The 23,856-nt window shown below is 65.0% G+C and overlaps 8 protein-coding genes across 8 annotated transcripts; 2 read left to right on the top strand and 6 right to left on the bottom strand.

Annotated features, from left to right (window-relative positions):
* On the top strand, positions 1-1,488 carry JCM10292_006751 (uncharacterized protein; the record flags this gene model as incomplete). The annotated part of the gene is made up of 2 exons (XM_076651715.1): positions 1-1,296; positions 1,366-1,488. Coding segments are annotated over 2 exons (1,419 nt in total), but the record flags the coding sequence as incomplete, so codon positions are not given.
* A 172-nt stretch (positions 1,489-1,660) lies between these two features.
* Positions 1,661-3,109, bottom strand: JCM10292_006750 (uncharacterized protein; the record flags this gene model as incomplete). The annotated part of the gene is made up of 1 exon (XM_076651714.1): positions 1,661-3,109. One exon carries the CDS (start codon positions 3,107-3,109, stop codon positions 1,661-1,663), a length of 1,449 nt encoding a protein of 482 aa, XP_076502794.1.
* A 428-nt stretch (positions 3,110-3,537) lies between these two features.
* JCM10292_006749 (uncharacterized protein) lies at positions 3,538-7,587 on the bottom strand (the record flags this gene model as incomplete). The annotated part of the gene is made up of 6 exons (XM_076651713.1): positions 3,538-4,410; positions 4,472-4,755; positions 4,815-6,924; positions 6,982-7,146; positions 7,212-7,289; positions 7,357-7,587. The coding sequence occupies 6 exons, from the start codon at positions 7,585-7,587 to the stop codon at positions 3,538-3,540; spliced, it is 3,741 nt and encodes a 1,246-aa protein (XP_076502793.1).
* Positions 7,588-8,196: 609 nt separating this feature from the next.
* On the bottom strand, positions 8,197-11,468 carry JCM10292_006748 (transient receptor potential ion channel family protein; the record flags this gene model as incomplete). The annotated part of the gene is made up of 8 exons (XM_076651712.1): positions 8,197-8,596; positions 8,659-9,296; positions 9,363-9,428; positions 9,486-10,567; positions 10,636-10,848; positions 11,106-11,131; positions 11,211-11,334; positions 11,393-11,468. 8 exons carry the CDS (start codon positions 11,466-11,468, stop codon positions 8,197-8,199), a joined length of 2,625 nt encoding a protein of 874 aa, XP_076502792.1.
* Positions 11,469-12,167: 699 nt separating this feature from the next.
* On the bottom strand, positions 12,168-14,880 carry JCM10292_006747 (uncharacterized protein; the record flags this gene model as incomplete). The annotated part of the gene is made up of 14 exons (XM_076651711.1): positions 12,168-12,379; positions 12,454-12,509; positions 12,568-12,634; positions 12,699-12,786; positions 12,852-12,952; positions 13,030-13,098; positions 13,161-13,422; positions 13,581-13,736; positions 13,792-13,909; positions 13,969-14,015; positions 14,079-14,097; positions 14,230-14,339; positions 14,460-14,614; positions 14,832-14,880. 14 exons carry the CDS (start codon positions 14,878-14,880, stop codon positions 12,168-12,170), a joined length of 1,509 nt encoding a protein of 502 aa, XP_076502791.1.
* Positions 14,881-16,045: 1,165 nt separating this feature from the next.
* Positions 16,046-18,961, bottom strand: JCM10292_006746 (uncharacterized protein; the record flags this gene model as incomplete). The annotated part of the gene is made up of 12 exons (XM_076651710.1): positions 16,046-16,730; positions 16,787-16,871; positions 16,936-17,058; positions 17,144-17,364; positions 17,427-17,504; positions 17,604-17,743; positions 17,835-17,980; positions 18,057-18,168; positions 18,277-18,375; positions 18,450-18,475; positions 18,555-18,633; positions 18,689-18,961. 12 exons carry the CDS (start codon positions 18,959-18,961, stop codon positions 16,046-16,048), a joined length of 2,067 nt encoding a protein of 688 aa, XP_076502790.1.
* A 737-nt stretch (positions 18,962-19,698) lies between these two features.
* Positions 19,699-22,436, top strand: JCM10292_006745 (uncharacterized protein; the record flags this gene model as incomplete). Its single annotated transcript, XM_076651709.1, has 2 exons — positions 19,699-19,705; positions 19,792-22,436. 2 exons carry the CDS (start codon positions 19,699-19,701, stop codon positions 22,434-22,436), a joined length of 2,652 nt encoding a protein of 883 aa, XP_076502789.1.
* A 283-nt stretch (positions 22,437-22,719) lies between these two features.
* Positions 22,720-23,771, bottom strand: TIM17 (protein transporter TIM17; the record flags this gene model as incomplete). Its single annotated transcript, XM_076651708.1, has 8 exons — positions 22,720-22,764; positions 22,834-22,842; positions 22,903-22,939; positions 23,000-23,084; positions 23,149-23,399; positions 23,495-23,530; positions 23,673-23,693; positions 23,761-23,771. 8 exons carry the CDS (start codon positions 23,769-23,771, stop codon positions 22,720-22,722), a joined length of 495 nt encoding a protein of 164 aa, XP_076502788.1.
* Positions 23,772-23,856: the final 85 nt, after the last annotated feature.

Below are 23,856 nucleotides of genomic sequence, written 5' to 3'. Positions count from 1 at the left end.
GGCCGCGGCCGTGCGCTCGGCGTCCCGCCCGCGCTCGTGCCCGGCGACGACCGCTTTGCGCCCCCGCCGGGCAGCGGCGCGGCGGTGCATGCTGCGGCGGTGGCGGGTGCGTCGGACCGGTTCGCGCCGCCCTCTGCTGCGGCGTCGGGCCCTAGCAGGGGGGTGGCGGTCAAGGGTGCGAATGCGCTCGCCGTCGGTGGGGGAACGGGCGGCGGGTGGGGCGACCGCGCGAGGATCGCGAGGGAGAAGCTCGAGCGCGAGGCCGAGGAGGAGAAGCGGCGCGAGGCCGAGCGCGCACAGCAGCAGCAGCTGGACAGGGAGCGCGAGCGCGAGCGCGAGAGGGAGGAGGAGGCGAGGCGCGAGGAGCGCAGGATCGAGAAGGAGAAGGAGCGCGAGCGCATCCGCGCAGAGGTGCGCGAGGAGGACGAGCGCGAGCGCAGGGCGGCGGCGTACGGCGCGAGGGGCATGCGCGGCGAGCGCAGGTCGCTGTCGCCTCCTCCGCCGGCTCACTTCCGCGAGCGCGAGCGCGAGCGCGACCACCGCCGCCCGCTCAGCCCGCCGCCTTACCTTAATGGCCGCCGCGGTCGCAGCCCTTCTCCGCCTCCGTACGCTCGTCGCGGCGGACGCAGTCCCTCGCCTGGGCCTGCGTATGGTCGCCGCGGCGGGCGCAGCCCCTCGCCTCCTGCCCTGCGCAGACGCGACTTCTCGCCGCCGCCGTTCATGCGCGGCCGCTCGCCCTCGCCGCCCCCGTTCCGCGGGCGCAGTCGCTCGCCTCCCCCGCTCATGCGTCGCCGCTCGTTCTCGCCGCCTCCGCGCGGCTACCGGGGCGGGCGCTCGCTCACGCCCCGCCCGCCGCTCGACCGCTTCGAAGACGTCGGCCTGCGCCTCGCCGGCCCGCCTCCCTCGCTCCGCCACGGCGGCGTGCTCGACAAGTCGTCTTCGGCGCTCCGGGGCAAGTACCGCAACCCGGACGACGACGACGATGGGCCCCCTCCTCCTCGTCCGGTCCGGCTCGGCGACCGCCCGTTCGACGACCTCGGCCCGCCGCCGGAGAAGAAGCGCCGGCGCGGCGGGAGGGGCTCCGAGGCGAGGTACAAGGCGCGCCTGGCTGAGCGCGAGGCCGACCGTAAGGCGGCGAAGCAGCGCGAGCGCGACGGCGACCGCGTGAGGGACGAGGGGTGGGGCGCCAAGAGGGACGCTTCGCCCGAGCGCAACGGTGGTGACGGCGCCGACAGAGAAGGCGCGCGTTCGCGCCGCAAGTCGGTGGATGCGGCTGACGGGCCTTCGCAGAGCAAGGTACGCAATTTCGCATCTCTGCAGTATGGTCGGGGCCGGCGCTGACAGTCTTTTCGTCTCTTGCTGCAGGTCTCGCCGCCGCGCCAGCCTCCGACTCTCCTCTCGCGCTTGGGCACCTTGCCCGACAAGCCCTCACCGAGCGGCGGGTCGGGCAGTGCGTCGGCGAAGCGTGTACGCGACCCGGAGGAGTGACGGGCGCCGAGGAGCACAAGCGCAAGCGCGTTTGGGATGCCAGCTTTGTGTAGCGAGGAGGCCTGGGCCGCTTGACAATCAATGCGAGATGCATAAAGCCGTTGACAACACCACCCCGAGTCGTGCGAGTCTTAAACCGCGAACGGAGATTGCGAGGTTTTCTCAAAGAGCACTACCATCCGGCTTCGTTCCGCTCCTCCTCCGCCTCAACCGCCTGACTGGCGCTCGCCACGCCAGGCAGGACCCCGATGTGATCCCACGATGGCGAAACGGGTGAAGCAGCGGCGGCGTAGTCGACCTGCGCTGTGGCATGCTCGTCCGTCGCTGCCGCCTCCTCCGGATAGTACGCGTGTAAACGCCTATGCTCGTCCTGGGGATACTGCATGCCGGCGCCGTCTGTGTCCGCATCGGCGAAGGAGAGCGGCTGCTCCGCTTGCTGCTGCTCGTGCCTCCTGCTCCGCCGCGAGGCGCGCGACGAAGACGCTTCCGTCGAGATTGTCGAAGTCGAGAGCTGCGAGCGGTGTCGTGGGCGGCGCGAAGAGGACGAGCCGGTCGACGAGGGCTCGTACGCCGGTGCACGGGGCGACACCGGGAGCGGGACTTGGTGCGGCTCGGGAGCGTCGAGGTATTCCGCGTCGCGGGATCGGCGGGAGCGGCGGGAGCCCGCGCTGGATGACGGGGCGTTGGGAGCCTCGGGCGTGACAGATGGACGGCCGCTAGCGCTGCTACGAGGCGAAATCGCACTGCTCGCTTCGTCGACTTCGCCTCGAATTTTGCGGTAGCTCCGAGACCCACTCGAGGTCGACGAGCCGTGCGATCGCGAGCTCTTGCTCCCACGCTTATGCGGTACGGCGTGGACGTCGAGGAAGGGCGATGTCGGCAGCTCCTCCGGCTCGATCGCGACGCCCTGCTCGTACTCTTCGAGCGAGATGCCTAGCTCGCGTGCACGTCGCCGAGCGCGTCGTCGTGCGCGACGTGCTTCGCGGTCGTCGTCGACCTCGACGAGTGTCGTTCCCTCGGAGAGAACGGGAGAAGTGGGAGAGTGGGGAGGAGGGGCGACGGAAGGCTGAGCGGTGGTAGCCGCGTCTGCTGGTGGCGCTGGCGGGACGTCGACCTGGTCGAGCGAGAGCACGACAGCATCTCTATCCCCTTCGTGCTCATCGGCCAGGCGGAACGCGCCGCTCCCTCCGCGTGCGTCCTCGGCAACGCCGTCGTCTTCGCCGTCCGAATCGTCGAGGCGAATCTCTCCCGTTCCTCCACCGAGCCACCAGCTCTTGAAGAGCATCCAGCGCGTCAGCCCGGAGCCTTCGTCCGCCCCGCCGCCCGTGATGTCGCCTCCTCGTCCTCGGAACCGGCGTTTCGGGATCTGAAGATTGCCGCCGCCGACGCCCTCGTGCAAGCTGAGCAGGTCGGCCTCGCGTCGGCGTTCGCGCTCCTCGAGCTCGTCCCAGCTGCGCGCCATGCCCTCGCTCGGGCGCGACTGATCGTACCAGGCTCGCTCCGACGAGACTTGTTGGTCGAGCGAGTCGGACGACGGCGAGAGCGCGAGACGCGGCTGCCAGCAGCAGCACAGCGGCGCGCAGACTGCTCGGATCCTGTCTGCTCGTGAGAAGCTGTCCATCCCGGAAGACGTCGGCGAGTTGAGCGAGAGTCGTGAGGGAAGAGGCGGATCCGAGGCAGAAGGAGCGCGACGCGCGGGACAGCAGCTGTCCATGGCGAGGGTGCAAGCACTGCGCAGCTCGGGACACGCCGTGCCCGTGCAGGCAAATGTGCGGAGTGGAGCGAAGGCAGAGCGGACGCCTCGCCGCCTTCTCACGTGCTGCGAACACGCGCAGCGGAATGCTCGCAACCTCTCAGAATCGCGTCTCTGCGCCTGTGCGGTAAGCGAGATGTTGGAAGTGCAGCGCGAGGGCACGAGAAAGTACAACAGGGTTGCAGGCCGCCGACGGCAGAAACGACGACCGAAAGCACGCTTCCTCCTGCAGATCCGTATGGGCAACGTTCCGTTCCGCATCCAAGCTAATTCTCCACCGTGGCCTCGCCGACAACTCACTGCGGGACGTGCTCCGACAGGATGTGCTCCCGCAGACCCTCGCGCGAGCCCTGCGCGTCGCCGCACGGCCGCGCCTGCGACGTCTCGCCGTCGACGCGCCACTCGCAGCGGAACTCGGGCGGTCCGCTCATCGTGCTGGCGAGCGTGCTCGGCGCGGACGACGGAGGCATTGCAGGTGGTTCGGCGGGTTGGGCGGCGGTGAGGGCAGGCGTGGTGGGGAATGTGCCGACGGGAGGCGGGACGACGTCTTGAGGCTGGAGACCGAGCGCAGCAACGGGGACCTGTGACGGGAGCTGTGACGGCGCGTTGGTCGAGACGTCGAGCGTACTGGGTTCGGGCTCGTCGTCGTCGGGCTGGGCCTCCTGGTCGCCCTCGTCCTCCGAGTCCGGCTCGGCCGCGCCTCCATTCTGCGCCGCGACGTGTGCATCCCACTTGGCGGCCTTCTCGCGGAAGCCGCGCTCGAGCGTGCGACGGCTCTCGTCCTTGTAGTGCTGGAGCTGCTTCTTGAGGCGCTCATACTCGTTCTTGACCGTCTTGATCTGACCTTTGTAGACGAGCTCCTTCTGCTTGATGCCCGTGTCGAGCAGACCGCGGAGCTTGGCTGCCTCGTCCTCGGCCGCGCGCGCCTCGTTCGCACGCTCGACGGCAGCGCTCGACGCCGCCTGGTACTGCGCCTGCATATAGCTGAGATCCGACTGCGCCGACTCGCGCGACGACAGCAGCGATTTGTTCGTCTTGGTGAGCGTCTGCACGTCGACCTTGAGCTTGGCCGCCTCGGCCGCGAGAGGGCGCAGCGAGACGAGCTCGGTCTCGTGCGCTTGCGCCTGTGCGCGGAGCCGCTCGACCTCCTGCTCAAGCTGTTCGCGAGACTGCGAGGGGGAGAAGCTATCAGGGCCGTGAACAAGGCACGGTGGGATAGACCGAACGCACCATCGTCGACGGCGCGGGCGGTGGGGGCGGGCGCGCAGGCGACGATGCCGCGAGTGTCGGGACAGCCTCGACGGCCGGCGTCAGGCCGCGTATGCGAGTCGAAGTGTGCGACAGCGAGCGGGCGAACTCGACGGGGAGCTTGTCGGCGGCGGCCCGCTTCAGCTGGAAGGTTCCCTCGCGCGAGCGAAGAATGATGAAGTCGACCTTCTCGACGCCGTCGACGGTGTGCCGGCGCAGTTCAAAGGCCCAGAACTCGATGCGCAGAAGGGGTGCGTTGGGAGTGGCTGTGCGACCAACCATGAGCATGAGACTAGAGGAGAGGGAGAAACGGCAAAAGGCGCACCCGCGTAAGCTTTCGGGTCCCGCAGGAACTTCTCGATCTCGGCTTTCGTGCCGTCCGTATCGAGAATCTGCGTCGAGGACCTGACAAGCGAGATGACCTCGTCGACCTTGGTGCCGCTAGGCGCTGGCGAGCTGTTGCGCGAGATGAAGCTGCTGCCGGTCGCCGAGAGAGGCAGCGCAGGGCTCGCGGGCGCCGCAGGCGCAGCGATTGGGGGAAGAGGAGAGGGCGAGCGGTGCGCAGCGGCGTTGTGAGCCTGGAGAGCGGGGGCTGCGCTCGCTGCTGGTTGCGGCGTGCCGCGAGATTGCTGGGGCGCGACGAACGCGTCGGCGTTCTGCACGCGCGCAAGCGAGGGCGAAGTGATACCGGCTGGTGGGGCGGACGGGGCAGCCGGGGGCGGCGGGGAGTGAACTGCGAGACTTGGGGCGTGAGGACCAGGGGCGGGCGCACCAGCCTGGTAGCTGGCCGCGTAGTGGCCGTAGTTGTACGGCACGGTCGGCTGGCCCATATACGACATGGCGGGCTGAGCCGAAGGTCCGGCCGCTACATGGTGCGGCATGGAGTAGGGCGAGTGGGTATGCGCGGCGGCGGGATAGGGGCTTTGGTGCTGTTGCTGATCGACCCGGGCCTTCTTGTTGGCACCGTCCTCACTGCCGTCGAACTCACGCTTAGGCGGCTGCTGAGGCAGGGCTGTGATGTGCGCGTGCCCATACGGCGGAGGGTAGGAAGGGTAGCCGCCCGTGTAGCCCGGGGTTGAGCCGAAGCCATATCCTCCGGGCACGTGCGCATGCGCCGCTGATGGGTACGCGTAGCCGGCGGCGGCACCCTGCTGCTGCTGCTGCTGCTGGTGAGGCGCGTAGCCGGTGCCAGCCCCGCTCGTCCCGTACCCAGCGTAGTAGCCGTTGCTCGGGGGATAGCCCTCGCCCGCATCCTGCGCGTCGCCCGCCGCCTTTCCTTGCGGCACGGCCGAGGGCGCAAAATCGGACTGCGAAGCGCCATTGTCGAACTCGAAGATCTCGTTGAAGAACTCGTCTTGGCGATCGACCTCGACGAAGTCGAACAGAGGCGCATCCTCGAAGATGTCCACAGAAGGCCGTCTGAAAGGAGCAACGGTGGCTGTGCCTACGCCGTCGACGTCGATCGAAGGAGTGACTGCTGGCACGACGGGGGGCGCGGCCGGTCGCTTGATGCCTTCGCCAGCCGAGACGGTCGAGCGATGCCGGAAATGCGCACTAGCGATGCCGACGGACAGCGGTCGCACCGGGACGGCGGAGTCCATCGGGAGCGAAACGTACGAGCCGGCCGCAGCGGACTGCACCTCGAGCTCAAAAGAGCTGACGGGGCTGTCACCGTTGTCTTCGGCCGAGACGAGCTCGAGGCGCGTCTTGGCGGGCCGAGGGCGAGGGCTGGCGTTGTGTGGCGAGTTGCAACTCTGCTGGCGGCGGAAGGGTGAACGGCGAGGGGACCAGTCGGGGTCTTCGATCGGATCAAGCTGCGACGAGCGCACGAGGATGCTATCGGCAAGGTGGAAGGCCGACACTGGAGGGACGGGGACGGGACCGAGACGAGGGTGCTCAGGTTCTCCAGACGAGTCGCGATCGTTGTGCGCAAGCGGGTCGAAGACGGCGACATCGTCGTTGGCGCGGTCATCATGGTGAACCTCAAGGTCCGAGTGACTCGTCGCCGGCGAGTGCATCGCGGCTCGAGGCAGGGGTGCACCCATCGGCTCAGGCGCAGGCTGTGCTGGCGAAGCCACTGCCTTGCCGCCCTCTGCCTCGACGAGAGGAGCGTGCGGTGCAGCCTGCGAGTCGGGGATAATCGACGCGCTCGTCGAGCCCGAGGACGCGACTGCTGCCGCGTCCTGCGAAACCGTGGCAGCCTCCGCAGCAAATTCGGCCTCCTCGTCAGTCGATTCGCCCGCAAGCACAAGATCGAACTGGACATGCTTCTTTCGCGGCGACGTCGCGTTCTTCTTGACCTTTTTCTGAATCGGGTCGGGCTGAGGTGAACTGTCCGAATCGGGAACGGCAAGCTTGCGCTTGCTGGCGATGCGTGCGGGTGCAACTTCGACCGACCCGGTGCGCTCGTCGATGACGACCGACGCGTCGCGAGTCTGCTCGCTCCGTGAGAATCAGTGCAAGACTCGGAGCGCTCGGTCTGAAGCACGTACCGAGCTGGTGCTTGAGCGACTGCGGCGAGCCTTCCTGGCCTCCTTTCGCGCGAGTTTTTCCGCCTTCTTCTCCTGGGCGACGCGCGCTCGCTCAGCATCGCGCTTGTACCGGCCTTCGGTCTTCCATGAGCGGATGAGCTCCTCGTTGGCGTTCTTCTTCGGCTCCTGCGTGAGGCGAAAGGGGTAAGGTCTCGCGTTTCTGCCTGAAGAGCGAAAGGGCGTTGGCGTACCCAAGTCGGCTTCCAAGGCTCGCCGTCCTCGTCGGTGCCCTTCCAGGCAATGAGGTAGGTCGAGTGCGTCTCGTCAAGCTGCGAGAGCGAGGGACCGCAAAGGTCAGTGCGTGCCGCTCAAGCACTCGCAGCAAACGGAGCGCACGATCGCTTCGGCCTCCCAGAAGCCCTGTGAGTCGGCCTCGACAGGCTCGTCGGTCGCTGACAAGGCAGGTGACGGTTCACGACTGCCATCGGCCGCTGCGGCCTGAGTTGCGGGGTGGACTTCGAGCGAGTCGTCCTGGGCGGCAGCCGCAGCCGCACTGAGCACGAAGCGAGCAAAGAAGCGCAGAAGGATCCAAGCAGTGTCAGTCGAGTCCGTCCGAGTTGCGCGCATCGCCGAAACGCGTCCGAACGATCGTGTTTGGTGGTGAGAAGCTTTCGAGGGAGAGAAACTCGCGACGTACGAGCTACGGCGCTTGCCCATGGTCAATGAAGTGTACTCAAGCGCACTGCAGGACTCCTCGAGCGCTCGCACGCGGCTGCAGACGAGTTACCCGAGAGGAGGCCGATGAGAGATCAGGGACCCGCACAACCGCGTGGAGAGGTGCGGGTGGGCTCACTGCTTCTCGAGAGCGGTCGCGATGCCTGGAAAAATACCCTCGCAGGGTCGGGAAGCGAGACGGGCGAGGTTGGCGAGGGAAGCGAGGAGCTCTCCGCCCCGTCGCGCTCGCCGCGCGCATCTCCCTCGCGCAGGCAGGCGCGCGCGTCTTTCGCAAGTCTCGCTCGCTCAATGCTGAAGCTCTAAATCTCGTGAACAGCAGTCACATGTACATGCAGCTTGAATGCAGGCGGGACACAACAGAACGAGGGGCTGTTCGCGAGGAAAAGTGGAAACAGGGGGCTGGCAGCAACACCGGCGCGGTCGTGGTGCAATCAAATGTACGGGAGAGTTGCGTATGTACAGATGCGAGGAAGCGAAGAAGAACGTCTGTAACACGAGCGTCTATATCGTTGTCGTCGTTGTCGAGCCGCCAGCGAGCGGGCCCTCTTTCACCGCGGCGGGAGATTCGCCTGCGCCCGCTAGGGTCGTGCTGCTCCTCGTGGGGCCTCCGTGTTCGAGCGACGCGCCCCGCTCGTGCATCGGGTCGTCGAAGTTCTCGACAAAACCGGGAGCGGTCGGTCGGCCGGAAGTGTGCTCCGCCATTTGAGGTAGGAACGGACTACCGCCAGCGCTGCCGTCTGCAACAGGGTGCGCGGAACCGCCTGCCGTACCCTGACGCTTGCGCGCCTTGATGCCGCGGACGAGGAAGATGCAGAGCTGGACAAAGTCGATGACGAGGAGGACGAAGAAGAGGACGACGAGGACCGATTCGATGACGAGCAGAACCGCGCCGATGCCGACACTGCGGGGCATATGCGTCAGGGATGAGAATCGCATCGTACCGAGGCTCGAGACGAGACGTACCGAGCAATCTCGTTCAGCTCGAAACTCGGGTTGAACGGGATGAGGGCGCCGGCAATGACGACACGGCACAGCGCCCAGAAGATGTGCGTGAAGTTCGAGCTCTTGTCCTCGTACGGCGACCAGATGCACATGGCGAGGAAGACGAGCGCCTGGATGACGAGGAGCGCGATCGTCTGCGTCCACCCCGACTCGTGCGCGAACCCGATGAACAGCGCGGTGACGAACGGCGCCAGGACAAGCTCGACAAGGCCGAACCACCAGCCTCGTCCCTTGACCCAGTTGCGGCGCTTGGCCGTCGCACGTCGGCTCCGGACCTTGTAAGCGTTCCAGAACGGGCTGTACGGTGCGAGGCGGTTCGCGAGGAACTGGCCGCACGCGAATCCCTCGACGTCTCTGCGCTCCGCCTTGAGCAAAGCACGACTCGGATCCGGGTTGACCGTGGCAGGGACGGCAGAAGGGGTTGGGCGGAACGGCGAGGCGAGCGAGTGCGGAGCTGTATCGGGTACGCCATCTTCGGCCGTGAGTGTAGTCGAGCGCAGAGCGCGGCGGGCGAGGATGACGAAGCGAATCGCGAGAACGAGGATCGAAGCGGTCGTGAGGACAATCGTAAAGACGGAAAGGACGATGGGCGCGTAGGACTGCGAAGGGCACGCAAGTCAGTGCGCCGATCAGCAACGCGCGATCCGAGGAAGAGTTGCCCGTACATCGGCGGATCCAAGCGTCCACTGGAAGAAGGTGAACAGTAGGAGTGGGTACCACATGATGACAAGCTGCAAGGCAGACGAGTGTCAATCCTGCCGAACGCTGCGAAGAAGGTGCTGACGTACCAATCGCAGCGTGCAGGCCCGCAGAACCGTCATGAACACTCCACTCATTCGTCGCCGGACTGTGGCGCGCCAGCCCGTCCCATACGAGCCGTCTCCCTCGTACAGCGCGTCCGTCGTCGCGACACCGAGCCGCCGCCGACTCCGATTCGCTTTGCGGCGCTGCGCCCAGCGGATCAAGGCCCAGAAGGCTCCGCCAAGGATGGCAAGTCCGATCGCGACGCAGCAGAGGAAGAGAAAGTTGATAAAGACGATCATGAAGGCGTCGAACGGCGAGATGTCGTTCGTGACGAGGTAGAGCGGAAGACCCGGCTCGATCGCATTGAGCGTGTCCGTCTCCTGCACCTCCGGAACGGCGACCGCCTCCTCGGGCGAGGTCGTATCGGCGCCAACCGTCCCGTCCTGGAATTGCCGCCGCGCGAGAGACGCGCTCGCGGCCCCGGCGAGAGATAGCGCGCGACCAGCCAGCGTACTGTGCTGCGAAGGCGCGGCTGAGGACCTTCGAGGGCCCAACGACTTGCCGATCTCGGCGAGAAGGGCGTTCGCAACCTCGCTTGCCGAAGGTAGGGCCGCGACCACCTTGTCACGCTGCGACAGTATGCTATTGATGGCGTCGGTACCGCCGACAAGGGTGCTCGTGCCCGCGAGCTGCGTCAGATTGCCACCGGTCGAGTTGCGCAAGTCGTCGATGGCCGTGACGACGGGATTGATGCGGATGAGGCCGAGCGCCCAAGCGAAGTTCGAGGTGTAGGACTCGTAGATGATCGGGTAATGGACCGTGAGGAGGCCCGTCGTGGCGACAAATTGGAGTAGCGACATGAGGAGGAAGAGGCGCTCCTTGCGGCGCCCGAGGGAAGCCCACAGCGCATTGACATGCGGCGACGAGGCAGCGGATGAAGCGAGGATGGCGGCCGAGGGATACGCGAGCGTGCCAATAAGGAACCAAAGAGCCGAGAGCAGAACGCAACCGATTGCCAGGCCGCCGAGTGCCCAGCTGACGGACGCAAACTTGACCGTCTTGCCGTTCGACAGGTCGACGCGAAGACATGCAGCTTCGCTGTTGTCTTCGACGCGAAGGAGGCGGACTGCAAGATTGTTCGAGCGGCGTGAGCAAAGCCACATTTGTCTGCAATGTGAAGGCGGAAAGTCGCACCGATGGCCGTCGCTTCGAGATCCGGAATCCAGTATCCTACGCTCGGAATGTCGATGCTGTCGCCGATTTCGGCGGGCAGAGGAAGCGTAGCCGACCCGACAAAGTCGTAGGTTGGCAAAGGACAGAGGATGCCGCCGAGAAGAGAACACAGGTCGATCGTCGTGTTGACCGCATCGATGCCGTACGCCGTCAAGCTGAACTGAAGGTTGGCGTCTGTCGAGGCGGGACGGGTGAGCAATCAACGATCCGTACGAGCTTCTGAAAATGGTCCGCCTCGTGAAGATCTCGAGGTCCTCTCTATCCATCCCAAATGCCCATCCATCCCCTTTTCTGCAATCCTTCTGAATCGGCAGTCGATCTAGTCGCGAGCGAGAGCGCTGGTCTGCGGCCGACCCTTCAAGACCTTGGCCTCGGGCTCGAGTGCACGCGCCGCCCAGCTCGCCAGCAAGGCCGGAAGAAAGGAGACGCACTCAAGTTGGGATCCACCGATGCAGCGCTGCATTTCGCAATGCGAAGGGAGGTCAGCGCTGCGAAGTGCGGTGAGCTGCTGCGAGTGATCGAAACAACGGCCGCACGCGATGTCGAACGAGATGGCGCCGGCTCCGCTGCCAAAAAGCGACTCGTCGGGAAAGTACTGGAGAAGGAACTGGTCGATCTCGATCGCGCGCGCATCTGAGCAGTAGCTGACGGCGCGAGCATCTGCGCGAGGACGAGGTCGTGAGCTTCGGCCTCGGCTGGTTGCAGGTTGGGGACGCACAGAAGCGCCGCTCGGCGAGCACGGACGGGACGATGGACAGCACAGCAAGCGCCCACAATCCTCCGAGCGCCCGCATGGCGATGTCGAGATGCGCGAAGTTGGCGACGATGCGCGAGTCGGGCGGCGGTGCACGACGATGCCGGGCCGTACGTGCGTGCGGGCTGGGACGCGCTCGATCACCCTGGTGGACAAGACACTCGGCCTCGGGCAAGAGAAAATGACAGAGTTCGGTCGACTGAGCTTCGGCGAGGGAAGAACACCTGCTTGATGCGGTCATCGCTCCGGTGTGTCCGTGGATCCCGCGGTCAAAGTCACGCTCGCTCGCTCACAGTGGAGTCAAGCTTCGGACCACCTGGCAGACATGCGGGACCACGTCGGCGGATAAGTAAGGGGCCGGCGTCTGATTGAGGACGAGGCGAATGCGCCGACATGGCCGCATCGCCCGTTCGCTTCCGCGTGAAGCGACGCTGGCTTCGTGGCGTCAACAAGCTCATTTCGCCGTTCTTATTGGGTTTTCTGACAAGCTTATGGTACGTGCCCATAGTCTGACATCCCGTGTGGACTACAAAACGAGAGCACGCTACCTTGCTCGCCTCTTGGGAAGGTCAGCCTTTCTGCACGCGCGGCGACGTTGCTTTTGCCTGTCTCGACAGAAGCATATGTTGCAGGAACCCAGATAGGACACGTTACAGGCAGTAATCAGGTTCAACAAATTACGTTCAATAAAGGCCGGACTTCAATCTCTTTGACCTCGACGAGTCGGAAACCACGCAACCTAGTACCGGAAGCGGAAGCCCGGGTGCTTCTGACCAAGGTCCTCAATCTCGGTCTGGGTCAAGCCCTCGATGCGCCAATCATCGCGACCGTTCTCCTTGGCGCGGTTTTCGCGGATCTGGTAGAGCCAGAGGAAGATGGAGAGGATCAACATGACGGAGGAGTTGGACAGGTTGAAGGCGTTGCCCGGGAGGAAGCGGGGAGCGGCGTTGGCTGCAAAGAGGACTGGCGTTAGTCGTGCCGTTCACAGGGCAGAGAGCAGCGGCAATGGCGAGAACTAGACGTACGCAGCATGGTCCAGGTTGAGATGAGACCGCCGACGTTACCGAAGAGGACGACGGTCCTGCAGGAGCAATTTGTCAGTGGCAGTTCCAGGTGAGCAGGGTGGGCCTCCAGCGTACCCAAGAGCACTCGCGCGCGCGGTGTCCGAGGTGACGTTTGCCGCGGCCCATGCAGTGCAGAGGGCACCTGTCGAGACGTGACATGTCAGTCACCCGCTGAAGAAGGGGGCCCCTTGCGAGAAGCAGCTCACCGAAGGAGAAGGCACCGATGGCGACCATGAACGACGCGGCGTAACGGACTTGCGGGTCCATCGAGCCGATGTACATAGCATAGCCGAGCTGTGAATGTACGGGATGTCAGTGAACTTGCTCGGAAGGCAGCAAGTCCGTGCCAGAATGCGTACAATCATGAACGGCGCGGAGATGACCATGTAGAGGCCGCGCTTCTTCGTCTTGAACGACAGGTATCCCGTAAGGAGAGTCGTGAAAGCGCCAACCACGTAGGCTGCAGAGGCGACATACACGTGAGATCAGTCTATACTCAGGACGTAGGGTTCCAGGCAGTCCGAAGGCCCGACGTACGCGGCACAGTACGGAGCTGCTGCTGAATGGTCGTCTCATCCGGGTAGATGGTACGAATGATGGTGGGGACTGCAGGCAAGATAATATGAGTGTCGTGGCCGAGCGTGATAGGCAATTCGATTGAAGCGCACGGAAGAAACCGACGCCCTGAACGACAATGTTGTCGAAGAGGAAGATGGTCGCGCAGAGGAGAGTCGTCACATTGAAGATGCCACCGTAGACGGCCTTGTTGTGCAAGGCATCGACCACGTGCGTCGAGCCGACGTTCTCGGCTTTGATGCGAGCCTCGGCAAGCGCCCGCTCCTCGGGCGTAAGCCACTTGCAGACCTCGGGACGGTCGGGAAGGATGAACCAAGAGATGATGGCAATGCCGCAGGTGATGATGCCCTCGACCTGCGGATGAACAGTGTGTCAGTTCATGCCCGCCTCAAGCTCAGTGTTCTGGGCCCCGACGTCGAGGATGCCGTTCGTCTCGTCCACGGCAATTGCGACAACATTGACATCCACACAGGCAAGGTGAGTCGAGGTCATTGAGGGGAAAGTGAACGCACGAGGAAGATGTTGCGCCAACGAGTGTAAGGGCCAATCGAGTCGATCTTAAGGATACCACTGGCGAGCAAACCACCGACGGCGCCGGCAAGAGGAGCGCAGACGATGTAGCAGGCGAGACGGAAACCGAGCTCGTCCTTGCGGTAGAAGCGGGAGAGCTGCGGGCGTCGCCAGAGGGTTAGCTGGTGCTGGTGGGCAGCGAGAGGGACTTACGAAGAAGGCTATTCCGGGGAAGACCCCACCCTCTGCAATGCCTAGAAGGAAGCGAACGGCGATCGCGGCGCCGAAAGAGTGGACGAAGGCCATGCAAAGGGAGAAAAGGCCGAAGAGGCTGCCCGGGCAGGATCGTCAGACTGCTGCTCGTCCGATCTCATACGCAGCGTCACGTACAAGGAAAGGATGGGAATCATCTTGCCGGGGCCGATCCACTTGTTGACCTGCGAAAAACCGGCCTCGTCAGGAAGTTCTCACGCGGAAGGGTGCTCGGGCGCGTCTCGCACCATCTGAGCGGGAAACTCGCTGGTGGGTAGTAGCATTAAGGAGTGTCAGTGCATGATTCACGTGGACGGTAACAGGGCGGAAGCATGGGAACGGCCGCAGCGTGCCGTCGTCCCACGCCTCATCCTCAAAAACGGGAAATTCCGGACGGACAATACCACGTAGGCGACGTAGAACGCGGTGAGGAGAATGTTGTAGTCGTACCCGCTGAGACCGAGATCCCGCTCGAGTCCCGCGAGGCGGGCGTTGCCGATGTTTGCGCGCTGAAGGTAAAAAGACGTCGTCAGTCCGCTTCGCCCGCTACCGCCGGCACCCGATGCACTGCAAAGACCCAGTGCACTGTGAAGACTTCAGTGCACTGTCCAGAGACGCGCAGGACTCACGTCGATGAAGCAGAAGAGGTAAAGGAGCGCGACGGTCGGGAGGATGCGAATGTCGATCTTGCGACGCAGACGCGCCTCCTCCGCCGGGTCAATGTGGATCAGGACATGGCCAGCCTTGTCAGTGGCGGCGTGACCCTGAAGGGCGGCCTCCTCGACTGGAGAGGGAACGGAAGGACGACGGGGACAGTTTTGAGAAGGCCGCGCGACGATGGTAGACGTTCGAGATGGACGCAAGGCGAGCGGGCGGGCAAGAAGGTGAAGGCAGGATCGTGCGACGACGAGAGCAGGACGAGGAGAGGGTAGAAACGAGTCAAGGCAAGAGCGGGGTCAGAAGGGGCGATCTCGACGCAGAGACGCGGAAGCGAAGCGCACTGTTGTGGACGGACGCCTTCTCGACGTCCGAGGAGTCTTGCCGGTCCATAGTGGCGTTTGACCGGGTGTGTCGAAGCAGGGGAGAAGAGCGAGGTTGAAGCGGGGGCGACTCGAGGTAGTAGGGGATGAAGAAGAGCGATTTCTCGAACGAGAGCCGATAGGCAGCAGCGCCAGTGAGGAAAAGAAGACGAAGCAAAGCGGGGCCCTCGAGACCCAGCACACAGAGAAGTGTGGGCCAGCGGGGCGAGGCGAGCGTGCCGCATTCAAGCGGGTTCTGTGTCTCGATCAGGAGGTACGAAGGAGGCCTGGAACGCTCGATGGTGGCAGGGTGGGGGACGGCTTCGATCCGTCTTGGCACATCCCACGACTTTGGTGCCACCACGGGCACGAGCCCGCCGGGCACAGGAGGTAGTTGCAGACCGAATCTCGCAGAAGATGCCGTCGGTCGAAGCCCCGACGGACAGGAGACCCCAACTCGAGAGGACGAATGTGGTGGTCCACAGCGCTGGGCTGGTGCTCCAGTTCTTTAGTGTGCTGCAGACGTTGGAGACCCGCCCACGCCCGCAAGTTGCAGCCGGTGCCTGATGTCCGAAGGAGCGAGGGCGAGATGCGGCAAAGTCGGGAGGGAAAGGCCCGACTCGTACCTAAGCGGGCTTGCGCTCCCCCATGCTCCCGATCTTGCTCTCATTTTTGTCGCGCAGCACACCGCGTGACTGGCGGCGGAAGCGAGTTTGCATTCGAACAGGAACGCCTGGGCTCGTCGCCTTGAAGACGCTGCACTGGAGCCCTTGCCATTTGCCTGCTCCTGTTCCGATCGCTCTCGGTATCTTGCAGGTCGAAGAAAGCGACACTTTGAATCGTTCGATCGGTGGCGAGGCCGGACAAGCTCTCTTCCGCTCGACCGACCTCCTCCCTGTTCAAGTTCTCATTCGAGAGCGACCAATCTCTCGCACGGCCAATTTGGGAGAGACGCTCGTGTACAATACATCACGAGAAGACAGTCGTAACGATAGCTGGAGGAAGGAGGGTAACTGGGCGAAGTGCAAAAAGGGCGAGAACGAGGGAACCGCAAAGAGGCGGACCATGATACAGGCGGGTGGGCGAGAGCGGCACAGTGGACGCGTTTGGGCGGCGGTCGTCGGCGTGCGATCGTGCGAGTGCATGTGGAGAAAGGGAAAGAGCGGGGCGACAGGGACCAGGCGGCTCCAGCACGCTCAGCGCGCCGGGCTCGGGCTCGCAGGCGGCGAGCGCGCCGTCATCGAGTTGCGCGGCGAAGACGGCGACCGCGGGCTCTCGTTGCCCGCGACCTTTTCGGCGAGCTCCTCCATCGACGGCTCGTTCTTGCTCATCGCCTCGCGGATCATGCTGATCGTGTTCTCGAGGCTGCGGCGGCGCGTCGACGGGCTCGTGCGCGTCGTGCCCAGCGACGACTGGCGCCGGTGGTGCCGCCTGAACGAACCGCCCGCACCTTCGCCACTGCCGACGACGGGACTCCCGACGGGCGACGGCGACTGCGAGCCCATGGGCGAGTCCTTCTCGCTCGTCGGCGTCTCGACCATCGGCGAGGCGGGCTCCTTCGAGGTGAGCTCGGGCGACTGCATCCCGACAAGGTCGGGCGACGTCGGTGCCGTCGAGCCCATCGCGCCGGGCGAAGTAGGCGTGCCAAAGACGTCCGTGTCGCCCTCCTCGCCCGAGCTCGCGGCGGCAGCGACCGCGGCAAAGTCCTCTGGGTCGATGAGGTCGGGCGGGAGGTGCTCGTTGTCAATGTCGGACTTGCGCGCGTCGACAAAGTTGGTGATGCTGTTCTTGATGCCGTCGTTGCCGTTTGCGAGCGAGTCGTTCGGGAGGGCAGCCACACCTGTGACATTCTTGAGCTCCGAGACGGACTCGGACTCCTCTCTGTGGACGCGGGCATAGTCAGACGCGTGACAACTCCGCGCAGAGAGAGAACGTACCGGAGGACGGAGAAGATCTTGGACATCTTGCCGACGGCGAGAATCTTGTTCTTGATCGCTGCACGGCGCTCTGCAAGCTCCTCCTCTGCGCAAGGGAGTCTCGATGAGTCGGCGCCGCCGGGGGAGGAACAAGGCCGAAAGCAGCGCACCGGTCAAGCCCTCGCCGTCGCCCTCCTCTGCCTCGGCAATGGCCTCCTCTTCGAGCTCCTCCTCCTCCTCGTCCAGCTCCTCCTTGCTGCAGATGCCCAGCATCGCAATGAGCATGTCGGTGACTGCGCGAACGGCACCAAGTCAGTGAGCGTACCGCCCTTGCCTCGGAAGTACGGGCAGGACACGCAGATCAGAGGCGCAACGCACTCTTTTCGCCAACGAACGGTAGACTCCACGTGAAGACGTCCATAAAGTTGGGCAGCCAGTACGGGTGCGGCGAGCAGTTGAACTGGCGGATGTTCATGACGTTGTTCTCGTACTTGAGCACGGCCGCCTTGTTGTTGTACACGTCGAGGTAGTTGGGCGCCGAGAAGATGGTCATGACCGACGGGAAACCCGTCGTCTTGGTTTTGCGGTACATGCGGTACCTGCGTGCGCAGGCGCGGATGAGCCGAGTCCAGGCAGACCAAAGGAGTATGGATGAACGTACCCTGCGTCTTGTGCCTCGTGCGCGCGGATGATGCTCAGCAGTCCGTTGCGCTCGAGGAACTGGCATGCGGCGTGATAGCTGCGAAAAGCGCGGGTCAGTAGCGAATCCGATTGGAGTCGCAACTCCGAGGCGTTCTAGTACGCCCAGTCTGCGTGTATCGAGCGAGTGAAAGCTCACGTGAAGAAGTACGAGCACCCGCGCACGTGGTTGTGCACAAAGCCGTCGTTGTTCTTCTCGTTGCCAAACTCTTCGAGCGGGTCGGCCCACAGGATATCGCACATGAGGCCGTGTGTCGGCGGTTCACGGAAGCGGTTGATCTGTGCAGCGTCGATGACGACACGGTGAAAGCAAGATTCCGTCAGCTCATGGAGCACGCGAAAGCTGGCAGACGGGAAGGCGATCACGCACGGAGCGGAGGTCGTCGAGCGTGTTGAGCTCTGGAGAGAGGCCACCGTGGATGCACAGGAACTGCTTGTTCATGACGGCGGCGAGCGGGAGGGTGCAGAACGACTCCATGCAGGCGTGGTAGATCTCCTCCGAGTACTTGTGCTTGCCTGTGAGGTCAGTCCTCTGTCAGCTTTGCCGCAGACTCCACTATACACAAGCGGCTCAGCGCAGACATGAACGCACATTCGAGCTTGAAAGTGAAGTAGTCGGTCAAATGCCGGCACTCGTGGTTGCCGCGCAGGAGGAAGAGGGTGTTCGGGTACCAGATCTTGAGCGCCCACAGGTACAGAACGCACTACAGGCAAGCCGATTTGTCAGTGTATCAGACCTTCGAGAGGTCATGGCCTTCGAGCGAAGACAGCCCGAAGACGCGGACAAGACCAGTCGAGGGTGCGGCACTGACCTCGATCGAGAAGTAGCCGCGGTCGACATAGTCGCCGAGGAAGAGATACCGCGTATCTGCCGGGTTGCCGCCGACCTCGAACAGCTTCATCAGATCGAACTGGAGGCGCGTTTCCAGGCGGTCAGCTTCGCAGCAGGCGGCGGAGGCTAGAGGCAAGAGAGGCGGAGACGCACGTATTGGCCATGGATGTCGCCGCAGACTTCGCACACGCACGACTCGCATAGGTCAGCGTCTGACCACGGCCAGCAAGGGCGAGACGCGGAAGAGTCGAGACGCACCCGTGATGGGCGCATCGACCTCGAGCAAGTTGGGCTCCTCGCGCAGGATCTTGGTCGCCTCGCGGAGGATGAACAGGGCCTGTCAGGGTGAGGGTGAGCGCGCGTCTGGCTGCGAAGGAGCGGGCTGTGCGGACCTGGTCGTCGGTCAGCCTCCCCTCGCGGTAGAAGTGGTTCTTGAGGAAGGCAATGTTGGGCTTTGTGCGGGTCGCGTCGGCGTAGAACTGGTCGTCGGTGGGCTTGCGGAAGGCGGGGCTCTGGACGTCCTTTACGACGCGCTCCTTTGTCGAGTAGACCTGGCCCTCGTCATTGGTGTGGACGCTGAAGTCGATGGACGGGAGGCGGGTGCGGCGGTTGTGCACGGCCGAGACGGCGGCGGCCGTGTGGAGCCTGCGCTGGTTCGGGTCCATGGCGGCCCGCAGACGACGCGAGAGGGCGCGGCGGTGAGACGAGCGAGCGACACGCGCGTGGGACGGGTGCGCGAGCGGGGGAGCAGCGGGGTGGGCCGGCGCAGGGGCTCGTCTGGGCGGTCGCAGTGCTCGGCGCGAGCTGGCAGCGCTTCTCGGCGGGCGAGGAGAGTGGGAGAAGCAGCCACCGCCAGCAGGAGGCGCGAGCAGCCATCACACGCACCTGCCCCCGTCCAGAGTGCTGCCTGAGCTACGGAGAAGACTGAACTACATCTCTTACAGCCCCCAGCCATACTGCAATGGCATAAGAGAGCCTTGCGGGGGTCGGAGGTTGCCCCCTTTCTTCGGCAGCGTCCCTTCAGTCCCGCTCAAGCAGCAGCACGTAAGGGGTTGGGAGACTGCGACGGTTAGAGAACTGCGTCCAAGGCGACACATCAAGTGCTTGCCTTGCCCGACGAGTGTGCGACGAGCGACGCCGCTCCGTCCCCTCGTCGGATCCGCATCATCGACGCCGCTTGGCTCGACTCGCTCGAGAGCCCGCCTGCTCGCTCTGACCGCTCCCAAGCTGATCGAACGGTTCGACTCACGCGCGTCCTCGCCGCTCTCGCTTGTCCTCGTGTCTCCGGGTGTCTGCTTGTCGCAAGTGGTGCCGCACTCTTCCGCCCAGTGCGCTGCCGTTCCAGACCTCGACTCCCGGCGCCGAGCTCACAGTGACTCGCACACAGTGGACTCGGCGGGGAATGGCGCGTCGGGCGGGCCTGCCTCGATTTCCGGCATCGACTACCTCGCCGCCCTCTCGCGCTTCATCCGCACGCATGAGGCGGCCCTCGCAGCGTACTATGCGCCGCGACCCAGACACAAGGCGCCGCCACCGCCGAGTTGGACCACCGTCTTGACGCTCGGCATCGTCCCGACCGCCGACTCGCCCTCGACGCCGTCGCGACCTCCGCCTCCGCGCGACCCGCTCGTGCTCAAGTTCGACCCGCACCACCTCTACTACCTCCTCCTCAAGTTTGACGAGCTCGGCATGACCGGGATGGGCGACCTCGACGTCAGGGTCGAGGGCGGGACGAGCCGTCCGATGAGCGTCGACTACTCGGGCGTGCCCGGCGCAGGAGAACTGGCGGGCGCGGGCGGTGCCGGTGCGAGTCTGCTCGGAGGACTGCCAGGCTCAGGCATGCTCGGATTCCCGCGGCGGGACGGGAGCGCAGACGACACGCGCTCGATCCGCAGCGGGATTTCGAGCTTCTCGTTCGGGTCCGGCTGGTGGGGTCTCGGCGGGAGAGGCGGCGACGCCAAGAAGCTATCGGCGCAGGAGCAGGAGGCCGCCGACGTGCGGTATATCTACTCGTCGTGCACCAAGCTTCCTGCGCTCAAGCTCTCGCCGTTCCACCTCGTCTCGGCTTCGGACGGCACGCCCGCCCTCGTCAAGGCTGTCGAGGGTTTCGAGGACTGCCCGCCAGACGCGACGTGTGTCCCGCTGCACGCGTTCAAGAACTTGTCCGCGCTCGTGCTCGAGGACCTCGACCCGCGCGGCTTCCTCGGCTGGGACGTCTTGAGCATGCAGCTGCGCAGTCTCGAAGTCCGCCGCAGCGGCATCGAGGACCTCGGCGAACTCATCTGCGATGCACCATGCGAGGACCTCGAGCGGCGGCAGCGTGAGGACCGGCGCAACAAGCCCGTCGGGTCGGAGCGGCGTCGGCGGGCAGAAGGGATGAGCGAGTCGTCACTGGCTGGGACCGGCGCAGTGCTTGACGACAGCCGACCATCGACGCCGTCCAATGCGTTCTACCCGACGCCGCCACGCCATGCCTGGTCTTCACTGCGGCACCTGTCGCTCGCCGACAACTCGCTCACCTTTGTCCCGTCTCCGCCGCTCACCTTTCTCCCGACGCTCACCTCCCTCGACCTGTCTTCCAACCTGCTCATCTCGATCCCACCGGCACTCGCGCACCTCACCTCTCTGCGAAGTCTCAACCTCGGCGATAACATGATCGAGTCGCTGCTCGGCGTTGCGAAAGCCCTTGGCGCGATCGAGGTGCTCAACCTCTCGCACAACCGGCTCGAGAACCTCTCGGGTCTCGACCGCCTGCCCGCGCTCGTGCGCGTCGACGTGCGCGACAACTACCTCGACGACGCGCTCGAGGTGAGCCGCCTCGCGCGCCTGCCGCACCTGCGCGAAGTGTGGGTCCGCGGCAACCCATTCACGCGGGCAAAGGAGCAGGGCGGAGACGAGCACTGGCGCACAAAGTGCTTCGGGTACTTTGCCGAGGAGGACCAGCTCGGGCACCGCGATGTCGACGCGGGCGAGATCCGCATCGACGGGACGGGCATGAGCTCGAGCGAGAGGCGCGCTGTCGAGGCCGAGTCGAGCAGGAGGGGCACGCCGCTTGGGCGGAGGCGGGCGAGCGTGGGCGCGGCGGCGGACCGTGCGGCCGTCATGCAGAACGGGCAGCAGGCCAAAGTCGTCGGCCGACGCGTCGTCACTGCACCGCACCGGACGCACGCACACCTGTCAGATGATGCGCCGCCGCTGCCGCCTCTCCCATCTACCTCGGGCACCACGTCAGCCGCCGGGCGATCCGAACCCTCACCGTCCAAGCCGCCGACCCCGCTCAAGGCAAAGCGGCGGCACAAGCCGCGGCGCATCGTTGACCTCGACGCCGACCCTTCCGCGCCCTCCCTCTCGTCCGCGGCGTCTACGTCGCACACCCAACCGGGCGCCGCCCCGTCCGACTCGGACGAACGGTACTCGTCCGCCACCTCGGGCGCCGAGTCGCGCAGCGCCATCCCGCGCGCCCGATCCATGCGCGGGCTCGTCTCGCCCGTCGTGGAGGAGCAGCACGCGAGCGCGACAGACGGGACGACCGAAGAGGCGCTGTCGTCTTCTCCTGCCTCGAGGCGCCGTCCCGCCGCGGCTTCGCTCGGCCCGTCTGCCGCCGCTTCGCCTGGCAAGCTCTCGCGCAGGGATCGCGTCTCGGCTTCGCTGTACGAGCCGCCCGTCGCCGAGGGCTCGGAAGGGCCCGCAGCGGGCGCCGAGCGCAGCGGCGACGCGTTCCGCCGCCGGATCGAGCAGCTGCGCGACGAGGTCGGCGAGAGCTGGCTGAGCGTGCTGGCTGAGCGCGAGGCGCGCGCTGAGCGGGAGAAGAATAATGGCGCGCTGGGCGGCGAGAGGGCGGAACAGCACGATGCGAAGGAGAAGAAGGGGAATGGCGGGGACGCGAGCGGAGCGGCTCTTGCGGAAACGCAGACGGGTCCCGCACCCGCTGCCCCGCTCGAGGGCGTGCTCGCGCCCAAGGCAATAGCTCCTCCCTCGAACGCGCCGGAGGAAGAGGACGAAGGGCCGGCAGCGCCGGACGCTGCACCTGAGCAGATCGAGGAGCCCGCAGAAGCGGCGGCGGCCATTCCGACAACAGTGAAGAGCGTGCGGAAGAAGAAGGGCAAGGGCAAGAAGAAGGGTGGCGGTGGCGGGAAGTAGGCTTCTCCTACAGTGAATGCAGACACTTGCGCTTAGCGCCAAAAAAAACGTTTCGCTTCCGCTCGCCGAGGAGTGCGTTTCGTGCCGTGCATTGCGCTCTTCTCCTTCTTCCGACACCCCTCCGCGACTCGACCGACCTACTGTACATGCCACCCTCGCTCGTATCGAGAGGGCGACGACAACGCGATGCTGCAGAACGAAAGGAGAACGAAGGAACAAGATATGGCTGAGTGGGGTGCGAGAGAAGGGGAGGGAGGGTGGGAGCGGGAAGCGCAGGTCTAGTCTAGGCGGTCGCGAGTTGGGGCGCCTGTGGCGGCGCTGCTGCCTGCTGCAGACGCAAATGGGTTAGTTCGCACTCTCCTCACTCAAGTAGGTATACCGGTCGATGCGGGCTTACTTCAGGAAGCTGCGCGGAGAACTGTCATTAGCGAGGAACAGCATGCGACGACGGAGGGAATCAACGTACCAGGGGAGAGACAGGCTTGTTGGTCTCGGCGAACAACCTATAGAAGACAAGCGTCAGTTCGCTGCGATGCCGAGTTAGGTGCCTGAAGGTAACGCACCGGCCGACAAGCACACCGACACCCTCGAAGACGCCGAGCAGGATACCGCAACCGATGGCCGAGCCGAGCATGCCCTTCGGACCACCTGTGAGAGTGCGAATGAGCAAACGGGATCGAGCGAGCTGGCGCAGAGCGATCGAGAGACGCACTCCGCACGGCGAGGGTGCCACCGGTCAAGAAGCCCGAGATGATGGCGTTGTACGGGTCCTCCTTCTGCCTGTACCCCTTGACGGCGCAGTCAAAGGTCGAGAAGAGACCGCCCCAGACACCAAAGTTGCCGCCGACGACGGGCGCGCGGGCCTTGATGGCCGAGAGAGACCCGAGGAGGCGGTCGCCGCGGGGCGAGTTGCGCGCGCCCTTGATGCCGTGCCAAACCGTGCCACCTACTGCACCCATTGCGCTGTTGACGGGCAGCACGCGTCAGCCAACGAGTCGCGTGCTGCGGTGCACCGCGGACCGGTGGGAGTGGAGCGAGAGCGGAATCGAAGGACGCACAAGGCGCCGCCAAAGTCGTTAAGGATGACCCAAGGGCTGGAAAAGTGTCAGGAGCGGCACAGACGCATAGCACAGCCGGCCAGGACGGGTGGTATGAGCGAGGCGGAAGGAGGCGAGGAAAGCAGATGATCAGCTCGGCACGCAGGGACGGAGCACGGTGGGCGGGTTGGAGGCGCACCAGGGGTCGCGGGTGTGGTCACTGCAGCAGCACGCATAGTCAGCATTCGTCCCTCGAGCTGCGCCGAGGCGGCGAGATGAGGACGCACTGCCTCGACATAGTTTTGGACTGCGGCCGAGAAGCAGGTGAAGCTCGTCAAGGGTGCTCGACGGTGACTGTGACTCTGGAGACACTGGCACGAGTC

Source organism: Rhodotorula paludigena (assembly GCF_050403205.1).
Source record: "Rhodotorula paludigena JCM10292 DNA, Rt_paludigena_JCM10292v1_ctg55, whole genome shotgun sequence".
NCBI classification, from domain to species: domain Eukaryota; kingdom Fungi; phylum Basidiomycota; class Microbotryomycetes; order Sporidiobolales; family Sporidiobolaceae; genus Rhodotorula; species Rhodotorula paludigena.
This window is presented reverse-complemented; position numbering and strand designations above follow the sequence as displayed.